Source organism: Falco punctatus (assembly GCF_963210335.1).
Source record: "Falco punctatus genome assembly, chromosome: 6".
Classification (NCBI taxonomy): Eukaryota; Metazoa; Chordata; class Aves; order Falconiformes; family Falconidae; genus Falco; species Falco punctatus.
Window position 1 is genome coordinate 31,830,117 of NC_137585.1, and position 15,257 is coordinate 31,845,373.

Sequence of the window (15,257 nt, forward strand, 5' to 3'; positions counted from 1 at the left end):
AGAACACTACTGGAAGACTAATTTACCTGTCATGGAAATTTGTTAACTGATGGGGAAAAATTACTTTTTTTTCCAAAACAATTCAGAAAATATTATCCAAGACTGGTTTTTTTTTGCTTTGCATAAGTGAAGCAAGCACTCCAATGTCCCAGCCCTCACTCTCTGAGCATCGGCTACAGAATACCAAAACTCCATTTTTCAGATCTCTGTTAATGAAAGGGAAGCATTTTCCAGCATATGCATCCCACAGGAGTAGATGGAAGCTTAACCAGATAAATGTTTTGCACACCTATTGATTCTGGCCACAGGCAATATCTATTTACTCATTCAGTCATTATTTAGTATATAGCCAAATCTTTGGGGAGAAAGGGGCAGGGGGTTAAATGCACTTGGTGGACATGCATTGAGTATTCATATTCTCCAACCATTTTTAAATTTCTCCTTGAGATCAAAAGACTTCAGGGACTTAATAATACTTTCCGTTTCAGACATGTTCCAGAGGGACGCTATTGAAATGCTAAAGAAATTTGTCCATATGGAGATTTTAAAGATGAACTGCCTTCAGGACTTGGGCTGCTCAGTTCTCAAGGTGACTCTGAAAATCTCAGTTTCATGTATTAGTAATAAATGACTGAAGCAATTTCCTAAGGAATGCAATTGGTTCTTCATCCACTGGAATGCTTGTACCAAAGTTGGTTATTTTCTAAATGATAAGCTGTAATTTAAACAGATGCAAGTCATGTCTGGTAAATCTCTGTACCTTCTGTTAAGCAAAAGGGGCAGATTAGAAGCTAATCCTTTGTTTGCCCTTAAGTATATACTAACAACTCCTTCCTTCGTTGTATGTGTACAGATTCATAGATTTTCACTTTGTCTCCCTCAAATACCATAGCTATGACAAAATGTGTAAAGAGGAATCCGACTAGTCAAAATGCCTTCAGGGAAGGTAGCAAATGAAGCAGGAAAATCCCTGCTGCAAGAAAATCCCCTGAAGCAGGGGTAGAAGTATGCTCAAGTATAGGCCTCCTTCAATATTAATATCCTTCCTGAGGGCAGAAGTCTTTGTTCTTTAGGCCTCTTATTTGCAACTTCCCAAGTCTCCCCAAATACAGCTGCAGAATGAGTGATCAGTGTGGCTGCTTGAAGTTTTTGAAATTTTGGAATTTAAACAAAATGCTTTAATTGCAATTTGAAGGGAAGCTGAAAAAAATGTCTCGTTTTTTCCAGCGACTTATACTGTTTTCACAACTTTTCCTTTGAGAATGTGGCTGTACCCAAAACCACTTAGACAGTAACCACACTATGCAGATCTTCAGTTTCTTTGGTTTTAGCTCACAATAAGTTCATAATGAATACAAGTGTGGAAAACTTGAGAGAAAGATCCAAGTCCAGGCAAATGAAAATTAAAATGAGAGGGAGCTGCTTTTGTTATTACAATAACTCAAAATGTCCTGAACAGCAGATTTCACTCACTGACAGAAGCAAAATTATAGATGACTTTCATTTCTTTTCCTGGCAATGGTACTTCTGGAAGATCTGCCCAGTGCCACTCCCCATAGCCATCATGAAAGCGGAACAAAAGCCTGAAGCCTCCATGACACTGTCATGAGTAATCATGACATCAGTCAAGAGTTGTGCTCAGCTAAGGACTGTTGTATAAATGTGCATAAAAATTGCATAGTTATGTACATGTTATTGTATCCCCCCAAGGAGTTCGCAACCTGCAATGTGGCCCACAGAGACAGCAATGATCAAAAAATATGGGAGGGTGCACAGAAGGTGCAGCCTACAGTTTTATTTCTTAGTTCATCTTTTTAAAATACAAAAAATATTATAACATTACTCATTTTTAGGAGTAGGAAGAAAGCTGGATAAGCAGTCAGGAGCAGACACTCAACTGAAAGAAATGCATCTGGATGCAGGCAAGCTGGCCTTCTCATCTGCTTTATCTGGCAGAGCAGAGGCCGCTAGCTCGGCAAGTTATTGCAGGTCTGAGGCAACCCGGTGTGACTTTCCATTCTTGCTTTGCAGCTCAGCAAAGAAGATAACCTTCATTCAGCCTAATGGGGATTCCCAGCACAGAAACCAACTGCTTCATCACCCACCAGCCCCTTCCTGTACTTGGCTATCTACTTTTAAAGTAAATTGCCTGCCCCAGCAGAAGTTATAAATTAGCCCTGTCTTAGGGGAGCCAGTGAGAATGAACCATGCAATGTGTTGTCCAGCTAGGAAGTGGTCTCTGCTGTTGCCTGCGCAAACCCACCAATCAAATTAACTTGGAAAAAATGGAGGAAAACAGGTGGTCTTGGCACCCTGGCCCTCGATTAGCAATCAGCAGAAACCGACCGAGCTCCAAGAAAAAAACTCAAACCAATGGTGGAAGTGGGGTACAAAAAAAAACCCCAAGGGAATCCCTGAAGTCATTCAGCTCAAGGTGTGTGTGGAACAGAGGATGTTCAGGAGGGACAATGTAGCAGAGATTCAGGAGGTTTCCTGGCTGTGATGGCACCTTTGGAGCAAGAAGATCTGGGCTTGCGATGGAGGCTGCTGATGACGTGCCCGGTATGTGCCTGTGCTGGGATGTGCTACATGGCCCATGAGGTGACAAGAAAAGTCAGGATAGAAAGAGCTGTGGAGAGACTCCCTGCGATACCCATTTGCTTTGAGCTCTGGCTTTGCTTCTTTTCTTTCCTTCAAAGAGAGTTTACTTTACTTTGGCACTTAAAAAGAAATCAAACAGGTTAAAGGTCATCTTTATTATTTTTGTTGGGTTTTTAGGGAAGTTTAAACCATAGCCTAAGGAGGTTACCTATGCTATTGGGGAAAGAAGAATCTGCATATAAACCCGGTCATTTTAGATGTAGGTGAGGATGACCTGTCCACTACAGCAGGGAAGATTTTATGGGCTACAAAATTTAAAAATTACAGGCATGCTGGATGTACTGGAACAACCTCTTCAGCTTTTCTCTCCATCACTAAGCTTGTTGATTGAATTCCTTCTGAATTCATAATTATATTTTAAAAAGATCAGGGCAGCCATTATAATCTTGCCAAAGTGTTCATGCCTCATGCAGTAACTCCTATAAGGATTCTACCAGAAATGGGAAGATTTTCTTCTGGGGCAAAGGCATAGAATAGGCTTTTGAGGGGCTATCTGCAGAAAAAGAAAAAAAAATCACTGGGGATTTTGCTAGTAACTTGAACAAAAGCAGGTCTAGGCTTATGCTGAATGTTTTTTTAAAATCTCAGCTTTGATTTGTTAATGACCATTTGTGTGATGGACTACCACAAGCCATTTATCCTCAGAAATAAATACTCAAAATAGAAGAAAACAGGACATAGCCAGGCAACCTGTGGTTTGTACCAAAGCTTCAGATTTGCTGAAAGACAGATATATAATATTCCTTAGGTTTTTTATAGAAAACCACTACGGAAGAGCTTTTTCCAGCCTCTTTGAGTTCATGTCAAAAAATAATACTTGAAAACTGACCTTTGGGGATTTTCCTGGATAGCATTTCACTGTCAGATAGAAAGCCATACCCCTGAGTCAGCAAGGAACAGGCAGGCCTACCTTTAAACATATGAAAGTTATTTATAGGAGCAATTTACTGAATCAGGCCTCATATGAGAGAGATAAGGGGGAAGATTTCATAAAAAGCCTAAACTACAGGAAATCCTGGCAGAGTTATATTTGAAATGTCACATATACCCCTTCCCTGCCCTCTGTTTAGAATGAATTTATTAGTTGTAGCCAAAACTCTTCTTTATAAAAGCGGTGGTGTTTTGCTGGAAGATGGACTTAATGTGGCTGCTGCCAACCTGGCGGTGGACTTACATTAAGGTGGAGTATGAAATCCAAGCAAAGCCTCCAAATATCAATACAGAACAGATTACTGGAAGTCTTTCATATTCTAATAGCAAGGTGAACTCATAATTTCCTGAATGCTGACAAGTACCAGTCAAATAAGCAACTATCAAGATCTGCAGTGCAGACTGGGTGACTGCATTTGCTGTTTCCTCACAGCAACCACTCATTCTCTAAAAAACAAACCTTGCTAGGGTGTCTCAAGTTGGACACTCAGGAACGGTGGTACCTAAAACTTCTATAAAACCCTAGCCTGAACCTACAATGAATTAGTCCAATACAAAAATAGATCTAACAAAAACTTGCCTGTTCTGCTGAAAGGCAATATCTGTAATCACTGGTAAGAAGACCACATTTGGTTATTTTTTGTAATTCTTCCCCACCTCTCGAAGCAAGATGAAATGACCTTCCAACAATAGTTTATTTCTTCTTGGCTTGATCTGAACAAAGGCTTTCTATTCACATGCATGTGAAAGAGAGTGTGGATATTTTTGTGGTGAAAGATCAAATCTCTTTTGAACTCTGCAGTAGATAGGCAAATTGTACCATCTCTGAGGCTTTCACTGTCCTTTCAGAGCGCAGCCAACTAAATGTTTGTTTGGAGTGTTTACCAGGAGTGAGGAGTATATATACTAGGGCAGAGGACTAAATTAATCTGGAGCCTTCTGATACTTCCAACACATTTCCTACCAGTGAGCAGTCAGTCGGTATGGCCTCACAGTATTTCTGGGAATTTGCCACTAGATAGACAATGTTCAATGCAGGTTGTGTGGACAAGTGGTGACTGGTAATAAGTCATGTAATTTTTGGTTCATTTCTCAGACTGACTCGAGCATCATTTCTATGACTGGAGGACCCTGCTTCAGCTTTTGACCAGGGCTTCTTCAAAAGAAACAGTTTAAGAGGGGGAAGACATATAAACTAGATGGGCAAATTCCTGTCTCAGTAGTACCAGCTTTCCCAAAAGAAAAGCCAGATAACTTTACAGTGTAATGGGTACAATTTTAATTAAGATTTAGTGTGTTGACAAAAATGGCTTTTCTGCTGTTTGAAGCAGTCAGGTTCTCTCACAACACGTGGGGATTTTTTGCAGTATTTTTAGAAGAGGCCTCTGTGGCAAGGGTGATTTTGCAGGTGTCGGGAGGGCATGCTAATGTCAGAGGAGAAAATATGCAAATCTTCCCTTTTTTGCATGGCAGGACTTTAACAAAAGCTGTCCTTGACAGCCCCATTCAAGCACATTATGGGCTGTGTTCCCTCTCTCATGCTACAGTTGTGTTTGTACCAGGGCTCCCTGGAGGGGCTCTAAGAGCTCTCCTTCTGCCTGTTACCAAGCAGAATCCTCTCCTCAGCACAGTATTGCAGTTCTGCTGCAAATGGTGACAAGGTGCAAACCTGCAGTTTCCTCACAAGGTTGATTGTGAGCAAACCTAACCGCTTGCATTTGCTATGGGAAAAGTAGTGAAGGAGGCTCCAGTAAGACTGCTCCAATTTTAGAATTAAACACCAGAAGGAAATGGATTTATTCACTTCTCTCCAGTGCAAGAAAAGACTGTCGCTCTGCTCTTTCACTAAGACAAAACGTAGCCCGTACTCTGCCTCATTTTCTATAATCATCAATAGTTTTGTTTCTTCCAGAGTTACCTAGCTAAGCCATTGCCACGTTAGAGCCTTAATTTGGCACTTCGCAGAAGATAGCATCTTGGCTCCAGTGAAAAGGAACTCTGATGGCCACTGCAGTTATATCTTCAAAGACCAGGTGACTTTTTTCATGTACTACTTAACATCTGAGCTGTTCCTGCCTTCTCTATTAATGTCAAAGGAGGGCAATTTCTATGCCCATCCAGACATGGATTGGTCTACATGCTGTTGGCCCTGATCTGGTGGGATATGCTGGGTTAAGGCCACATTACAAACCTGACCAACAGCACCAATTCACTTCCCTTAGGAAATGACAGATTTATTGAACTATAGCACAAGATCTGGGCTGTTGGGAGCTTTGCAAGTGTCTTGTTTGCAAGTGGCTGAGGCTCCCTCTCATCTAAACAGTACTCCAAGTCATCCAATCCTGAAAAAATAAAACCATTTTGATTTCCTAGAAAAACATCACTAACACTAAATCCCATTTCTGCTGAAGAACTGTGCAGTTTCCCAAAAATCTTGGAAGCAGGGACTTATACAATGCCCTGGTGTGTCAGTGATTTGAAAGACTCTTGTCAGCTAAGGCAAGGCTAAAGAGTTCAGAGTTGCTGGTTTGGAGTATCTCCATTTTGAAATGTCCAGCCTGAGGACATGTAAGCCTTATCCTTGCAAGCAGGAAGTGACCATGGCTCAGGCTGAAGTCATGAGGATCAGAAGGTGGCCATCAGTTTCAAAACTTCAGGTGCAGGCAGCTCAAACTGACTTCTCAGAAAGAGCTATTTCGGAAACCACTTTTGAAAATCCAGAACTCTTCATATGGGGAAACCAAATGGTGAGCATGTGGGACCTGAAGCCATACCCACTGAAACCAGCTAGAATTTCAGAATAATATGGATTTATATTTTAAGGCTGGATGCTTGTCTGGGCTGGGTCAACATCACTTTGCACTATCTGGGGATGTAGTACTCAGACATCACCCATTGCTTCTTTCCACTCTGGCACAATTTTTTCCTGTGAGCACAAGGAGATTAACTACCCTGGGGTTTCTAAGGGACAGAGCTGACTGAACATTCCTTATGGCACTGAGTTGTATGGGAATTTAACAAACTTCTCTTCTCAGGCAGCAGATCCCTCGTCTCAAGAAATCTTTCAAATTAACTGTCAAGCTCTGGGACGTGCAGCTAAAGAGAACAACAGAGTTTGAAGGAACATTTAAAGAAATATTTTTGATAATTCCCAGTGCAGCCAGGATGATGACACATACTCTGGTCCTAACAAACTTGCCTGGCAGGCAGCTAGGGCTTTATATGTAAATATAAACATATATTTACATATTTCCTAACATCTGTTATGAATTTGTTTTCCCTTTGGTTCTATTTAAAGTATGTCTTGTCCTATTATCTCCGAGGCTGAAATTTGGAAGGGTCTGCTAATAAACTCTATATACTGCAGAGCCACAAGACAAACTCTCCATCCTCCTTGGCTTTTCAGCCAGTTCTTCTACAGCTGTTCCTTGCCTCTATTTCTAAGTGCAATAGTATCTCCCCAGCCTATGAAAGAGGTACAGTTTTCTAAGTGAATTCCTGCCGGGTAGAATATAATCTCACCACCAATTCCAGGGATTTATATTCGGTTGGTCTAATCCATTTGTCCTGGCAGCCCAGCTTTGTAATTGTTCCTCAGCATGGTGTCCCTTTCAGAGAGTGCCCTGCTATTAGCTCAAGGTCCCATCCAGAGTTTCTGCATCCAGGAAGAAAAGTTATCTGCTGCAGAGCACCAGAGCTGGAGCTGCCGCTGCAGAACAAGTCTGTGCCTTCAGCTGGCAACCCAAACAGCCTCCGAATCAGAGGCAATACCACGGGCAGGGTTAGCACTGCAAAAGCACCTTGTGAGCAAAGTCCAACCCACCATCCTGGCAAGATATTACACAGTCAACAGAGCAAAACTAAACAGGATAGCAAACAAGATTTAGGCTACAGAAGAGAGTGAGGGACATTATTTGTGTTAAATAAACAGGATAAAGTGAAAGGGGAAAGGGCAAAAAGAAAACGTCAAGGCAGGTTGATGCCAACATTTTCACATGGTCTCTGGGAGCAAAGGTTTCAGCGCTGGGTGCACATTGAGAGAAAACTTAAGACTGAGTTTTCAGAGGTGCCCAATGTCAAAAAAACGTGAGTTCACACTGGCAGTAGAGCTGCTTTGATAAATGAGGTAGGGTGATGTCCTGACCTGCAATTGCACCTGTGGCCAACACCCACAGCTGATTTCCTTATTTTGATGGCAGTCACCTATCCATTCCCTTCATGGCCCTGGACCTCGTGCACTTCTTCTCAGTGTGAGCTCTAGGCTCAGCACATGATTTGGGATGAGGAGCCTTCTGGTGATGCATAAAATTGTCTTGTAAAATGCTTTTACAAGGAACAATGAAGCATCAGTGCAAACACATATAATGTCCTTAAAAGCACAGGGCTCTGTATTGCCAGATGATACACAAAGCAAAGGTTTTTCTGCACTGATGAAATTCCAGGAAATATGGGGCGGGAGGCAAGGACTAGAGAGAGATAGCCAGTAACAAAATACTCAGATTGTCTATCCAAAAATGTTGTTTCTTTAGCCAAATTACTCAGTCTTTTATGAGAAAGGTGTCTTGGTTTGGCAAGGAGGAAAAGACAGCTCCACCAGACAATACTAATCAGGGGAAACACAATTTGTTCTTTTCTGTGGTAAAACTTTCAGCTGAAACCCTGAAACCAGTAACCCTGGGACAGATACCAGAGAGCCTGGGTGGATGCTAGCAAACACCAGTTTCTAATGGCTCAACAAAAGCATTCCTGCAGATTTGTCTCCAGAAGCATCTCATTAAAATGAGATGTGAATCACTGAGATAAATGTTTAAGTAAACTGATAACCTTCTCATATACACAAAATTTACATGAGTAAATTACTTCTCCCTTCATTGGACTAGTTATGACTTACCCTGTAGCTATAACTGAGGCTCTGGTGTTGCAAAGTTTATTATTACACATGCTTATAGAGTCACTAGCAAATTTATCTGTGAATACACCTCTCTGCAATAACTAAAAATGCCATCTCTTCACCTCAATTTAGTACCTTGCTTCCACAGTCCCTGAAGTCTTTAAATGGAGACCAGTCTCTTCTGTGAGAAGAGACATGACAACAAATGAAATGCAAACTTCTATAGCTTCTACGTGCTGTATCAATCACTCTGAATTTTGTTTCTCTTGCCAGCACTACGGGCTGGCTGTGGGCACCACCGCAGAGGCTGTGACAGCACTGGAAGAGAGCTGCCTCCAGCTGTGCCAGCACAAGTCCTCTCCCTCTGCACCAGTACCTTGGGGCCACTGAGCCTTGAGGAGCAGTGTCGGGCTCTCCTGCAGGTCTTTGTGCTGGCCTCCAAGTGCTCTGCTGATAACATGGAAGCGTCACTTGGCATCAGGCTGCGCTGTTCACATGAGCTGGACCCTGGACTTCAGCCAGCCTACCACTGAAGCGAGAGGGATCCCTGACATTATCATGTTATGCACATGCACAGTCTTCGCAGGATCAACAATTGAGATTATTGACTTTCAGAGGTAAAGAAAGTGTTATAATGGACAAGACTATTTGTGGCTGTATAAAAAAAACACTGTTGTTTTTGTCACTCATCTGCATAGCTCCCAAGGCTCCTGTCTTGCTGCCTTGCTCCTGTCTTGCCCAATCCATAAAAATTCAACAATTCCTGAGAAACACTAGAATCCCTGTGGAGCAAGCATGAAAGAAGACCAGGTCTGGCTACAGACTTACTATGTAACTTCAGCTAAGGCCTATCACTGCACACGTATCTCCTTTAATAAATAGGAAAATTAGACGCCCACCTCCTCGCCCCACCCCAGAAGTGTGCACTCTCAGAGCTGTACGAACATGTATGTAATTACTTCTCAGTGCTTGCCACATACGCACACCATACCCAGCCATCCAGAACTTTCCTTCTAAAAGTAATTTTTAAAACAGAACAAAGGGTTCAGCCTCAACTTCACTTTTTTCCCCCCAGTGTGTTAAAAAAAAAAAAAAAAGAAAAAAGTTGTTACATAATTGCTGTTACAGAAGAGACTAGCATTACATTTTCTACCACTCAGCACCCACACAGTTAGACCTTATTCACCTCAGGTACAAGAACACACGTGCTGACTTTGAATACATACCTCACAATTTCTGATTCAATTATTATACAGCAGCTAATCATTCCCTTTGTTATGTATTAACAGTTGTTTGCCTTTCTGCATCGTTGGTTTTTTCCCTTTATTCCTACTGTTTCTTAAGTGGTCATAATGAATAAACTTAGCACCTACAGCCATGGCTTCTTGCTTTAAAAGGCTCAAGAGAAAGAAAATTAATTAGAAAAAAAAAAGTCTTTTTTGCATGATATCCAAAATTTGGGTCCTAATCTAAACCGCCTGTAATTTAAAAAGCAGAATATACACCACAGGTATCTTGGCTGGCTGCATCAAGGGTGAAGTTTAATGGTGTCCTGCTCAGAGCCAATGTTACGACATTGCCAACCATTTCCTTCATTTTAACAAGTCCCCAGCACACACAGCATACCTAACACCCAATCTCCCTTATGATGCCCACCTGTTTTCCAAGAAAAACAATCTAAAGCCTTCTGGTTATCAAGGGTACTCCAAAAAAAAGAAAACTGACTCCCTTTTTCCCTCTCACCAGCTGATTATGCTGGCTGCTCAAAGACATCTGACTGAAATCATCCCACATTTGACAGCACTGGATGATCACCCGTCTTTTTGCCCAAATAACCCCTAAATTATACCAACAGGAACATTAACATTGCCAATAAAGTGTCCCTCTCCCTGCCAGGGAGGGAAAAGGACCGTGACCATCTGTCTCTGGCCTACAAATGAGTTGTGTCGTGTCTGGTCAGCCAGCCTGCTCTGTCTCACCTGAAGCACACCTGACCCACAAACCCCTTTCATCTCTGGCAGAGAAAGCCCAGTCAGTTGTTCTTCTCCACCAAACATTTCTACAGCTGAAAGCTCTGGGTTGTTCTGCAGTGCCAAATACTTCGTAGCACGGGAGTCTCTGCAGCCACCCACATTATATTCAAATGCACAAACGAGCCAAGAAGCTTTGCATAAACAACTTGGTACAATGTGCTGAGATGCTGCTGTATTTCTGCATGACAGGTTCATTACCGTTTGGCTTCAGCTTATGCTGATGTACAGTGAAAAAGAAAAAGGAGTGAGTGAGAGAGACCCTTCACAGTTACATTAATTTCATTTTATTTAATAAAAAACAGTATCAGATTAAAAATACAAACACTTCGGGTGATTATCCAGCGTTTTCCCCTGTGTGCCTCATAGACCTCAGACCAACCAAGGATTGGGAGAAAAAACAAAAAACCAAAAAATAACACCAAACAATTTTGGCTGGAGCTGTAAAATAACGTTGCACCAATTAAATTACACCAAATATATTATTATACCTTTGAAATGGCTTTCAGACCAATAAATAAAAAAAAAAAGACAAATTCAAATAAAAAAGTCAACTTTGTATTACAAAAAAATTAAATAAAAATCACAACACTAATAATAACAATGTGCAGTCAAGTTTTTTTTTTTTTTTTCTTCTCTTCTAGGAATGATAACATGCCAGTAAACATGTAACATGCCAGTAACATGCCAGTAAATCCCTACATAACATTTCCAGTTTGGCAGCAAGCAGTCACTCACTCATTCACATTTGTACACGAGGAAGCAGGCCTGGGCAAGAGCCTCGGGAGATACGAGCCTTTGGGGTGCTCCTCGCTTCCCTGCCACGGCTGAGCTCCCTTCCCTTCATCCTGAAACCTCTATTAACCCATTCAAGGTTTAGCACCAGACCTGCAGGGAAGGTGTCAATCAGTGTAACCCCACCGACGTGATGCTCCAGCATGTCAGTGGGACACCACTGATCTACACCAGCTGAGGATCTGGCTCCTACGCTCCGGGGCACGAGTAACAAGCCGTGGCTGCAAAGCACATCCATCCTTGTTTCAGAAAGGCCATGGAGACTATACTGAGTTGTTTTAAAATGCACCACAGCAAACCTGTTAACTCAATACACTGCAAAATGGGGTGTTGATTTGGGATGGGCTAAAAGAGCACATGCAGGGCCTGTGAGAAGACGGGACATCTGAGTATCATACAGAGAGGTACACATCTACAGAGAAATGACCTGCAGTTGCCCTTCCTGAGCAAATGGACAGTGAGCCAAATTTCACTTGACCACCTGAGAGCACTCCTCTCACAGATTTCATGGTATTGATGCTGTTTACTCCAGGGCCAAATTTGGTCCAGTGTTTCACAATAAGTAAAGGTTCTCCATAGAAGAAGATTAACTGATTTAGGAAATCCAAGCTCATTCATCTTTATGCTAGGCACCCCAGCTGATTTTTAGGAGGACTAAACAGACTTAAGTACCAAGATACACCAAATAAGGAATCTGCAACTGAAATAGCTCCCTGCCTCTGACACCAACGATTTGTGGGCTTATCTCAGATTCCCAGGGAATCCTGAGGAACCCCATTCCATTTCCACACAGTCTCTAGGACTTGGGATACAGTGGGCCAAATTCTTCTTTCAGTTCCAGTTACAGGGTAGGAGTCAGAACAGAGCCTGCCCCGTGCTCCTCTGCTCTGGGTATGTGTCTAGATAATTTTGCAGCTATGGAACCTTTGACATCATAGGCTGAAACCTGCCACCTACTCGCACCAGTGCATCTCCAAGACAGCCAGGGGCTATGTGCTCAAGGAAATGAGATTGAAATGGGCCTTAAGATTCCAGTTTGCCCGGGCCTGTCAAACACACAGTGCCTTTCTGACATAGGCGTACATTCAGGTAATCCAGTAGACCCATGTGGTACCTTTATGGGAGTTGAAGCCTTCAATCTGGATAGTTAGATATGTCTGAGAACACAAACACATATCCCTCTCATTTTTTTTCAAACTGGTATCATTGCACACAAAGTACCAGCTACACTATATAGAGCATGGCCTGCAATTTTATGTTAACCATGTTATCAAATCTACCATTATCATTTCATTGCTCAATTCTTTCTGCTCCATTACAACCTACCTAGAAACATTTTCATTTGGAGAAAGGCATCTTTCCACTAACTTTCTGACCTCTATCCATTTCCTACATGCTACAATCTTCTCCTTGCCTAACATTCTGGTCACAAATTACCTGTCACCCTCAAATACTACAAGCTAACAGCAAAGTGGCACCATTTGCTGACTTCGACTGAACTCTAGATTGGAGGGTCAGTTAACCCTTGAGACCCTTTGTTAGTTCCATCTTCGGGCATTCATCTGGCTGGCCATTTTGGAAGAGTCACACATTGAACACACAGGTTGAAATGCCTTAAAAGGTCATTTATCTGCTGATAACATCCATTCCTTCCAGTTCCCATCATCATTTCTGTGACTCTGTTTTTGCTAGTAGGAGCAGAGGTTGGAAACAATATTAGGGCCTCCTGCTCACTGAACAGCAACAGCTGTGGAGGGGCCAAGATCTGAATGCCTGCTCCACCTCTTTTCCACAGACACCTCGTGAGGTTATTCTGGGGTGAGCCTCTCAAATTATCCGTCCCAGAATGTGCTTAGAACCTCTCAGGCCACCATGGTGGAAGGGACCATGGTGATCACCTAGCCTGGCTTCCTGCGTAACGCAAGCCAAAGATTTCCAATGTGCAATGACTGTATCCAGATGAATAACTTCAGGGGGAAATAAAGGCTGTCTTTCTAAAAGACATCCAAATTTGACTTGAAGAATTCAGTTCATTTCTTGATAAAGCTAATCCAATATTAATTACAAACCTCTCAAAACATGTGTCCCTCACTTCCAGTTTTAATTCTGTCTAGCTCTGACTTCGAGGCATCAAATCTTGATGCTTTTGTCTGCTAGATACTGATGTGATTTCATCACATATACAAAGACCAAAGGTTTTTCTCTGGTTAGGTAGGTAATATTTTGAGGACACAAAATTAGAGAAGTGTGAGATGGCTTTGGGTCTACTTCACTAGGAGTTCAGCTCAGTAGGCATAGTCAGCTCCTTTGAAGCAAAACCTACCATTGTCAGCAAATCAGTGACCTGGCCTACTCCATCATAAAGGTACACAGAAAAACTCCCTTCCCTCCCTTTCCATCTTCCCTCTGCTAGTTGAGCTTGTTGCAGATCTCTAGGGCTTTCTTGTAGACCTGAGTCACATCATCCATGTCTGTGAGAAGAGAAAAACTGCTGTCCCCCAGACGGTTGCGATAACGCTTTAGATATTGTGGCCGTGGGCGGTTCTGAAGTCCTTCGAAGTCTTGGATCTGGAGGAAATTTTCAGCAGAGACACAGCTCCGTATCCTCTGTCTGTTTGGCCTGTTCTCTTGCAAATCCAGCAAATCAAAGGAGTCACTGGACAAAATACTGTCGTCACTAATCACACTGGAAGGGCGACTGTAACTTCGAGGTAATGCATCCCCAGGCAAGACCACTTCTTCCATGGCCTCCAGTGTTGGTGTGTCAGGGCTAATCAAAGCAGATTCAGTGCTGCTGGTAGAATACTTGCTGTTATGTTTCAAGATGCCCTTACGCCTGCAGGAATGACTGTAAGACCCATTTCTGGATGGCTCTGTGACCCCTGGAGAAGTGTCACTGTTTACTGTCTCATCATTATTGTCCAAGAGTTCAGAAGATTCACTTCGTTCTGGAGAGGAGTAATAGCCGGACTCCCTCTGCTGAGTCTTCTTTAAGATTCCTTTTTTTGGCATTAGTGAAGACTGCTTAGTGCCATATTTGCCCGCTACCTCTCCCTCCACAACACTTTTAATGGCTACGCCAGTCCTACACAACTCTTGCTCCAGCTTAAAAGCAGAGGGTAACACTGGGCTGACCACTCCTTCAATGAAACCTGCACTGTGAGATCGATGTTCACTGTTGCTCCTTTTCTTCAGGATGCCTTTGGGTCTCTTGGAGGTGGGTTTGGATGCATTTTCAGCTCCTCCTTCCTGGATGGACTGTGCAATGTCATTTTCCTTTTTTGATTTTTTCAAAGACCTTTGTCTCTCTAGTGTAACTTCAGGACCTTTGGGCTTAGAAAGGCACTTCATTTTGGTATCAGTCTCTGGTTGGAGGCCAGTAGAACGGTGATGCCAATCAATGAATCTTGCCAGCAATGGGGACTCAGAGTCCCTCATGGCATCACAGTCACAAACACTGCTCTTGTAGCCCCAGTTAACCCACCAGTGGTTGGCAATGTCTTCAATGGTTGCTCGGCGTTCAGGGTTCACCATCAGCATCCATCTGATAAGACCACGAGCATCTGTGGACAAAGAATGGAATATAAAATATTTAGAATATGGGCATTCTTAGTTTTGTCCATTTGGGCATTATGGGCATATGGGCATTAAATGTCTTAGTCCATTTAAATTGGAAGGGTGAAGTCAACCAAATGAGCAAAAATAATGCTTCTTACAACACGAGAAGTGAAAAGGGGCAAGGCTTTGGCCATCAGTCAATGTTGGAAAATGCATTTGTGTACTACTTCTTATCAGAAGAACATGATTTACCCTCACAAATGTACACTTGGTTATGAAAGACATTAATATTTGTACCGTATTAATCAGTGAATAGTTCCATATTACTGAAGGAAGTCACCAACCTATTGACTCTAACCATTACAAAACTTAGAGGAAAACAAAGGGGAATT

The 15,257-nt window shown here is 42.4% G+C and overlaps 1 protein-coding gene and 1 long non-coding RNA gene across 4 annotated transcripts in view; one reads left to right on the forward strand and one right to left on the reverse strand.

Moving 5' to 3' along the window:
- Positions 1 to 11,291, forward strand: part of LOC308066592 — a 33,398-nt gene extending 22,107 nt beyond the window's left edge. Inside the window, exons 2-3 of one of the 2 annotated variants that reach the window (XR_013929211.1) lie at positions 489 to 589; positions 2,032 to 11,291. This is a non-coding gene — a long non-coding RNA (uncharacterized lncRNA). Of the gene's footprint in view, positions 1 to 488 lie in introns of both variants that reach the window. The other variant, XR_013929210.1, reaches the window with a different exon arrangement.
- Positions 10,777 to 15,257, reverse strand: part of NUAK1 (NUAK family kinase 1) — a 62,757-nt gene continuing 58,276 nt past the window's right edge. For both annotated transcript variants that reach the window (XM_080394038.1, XM_080394039.1), the window contains one exon: positions 10,777 to 14,870. In XM_080394038.1, the coding sequence (XP_080250164.1) occupies positions 13,717 to 14,870 (1,154 nt within the window). In that variant the 3' untranslated portion in view covers positions 10,777 to 13,716. The remainder of the gene's footprint in view (positions 14,871 to 15,257) is intronic.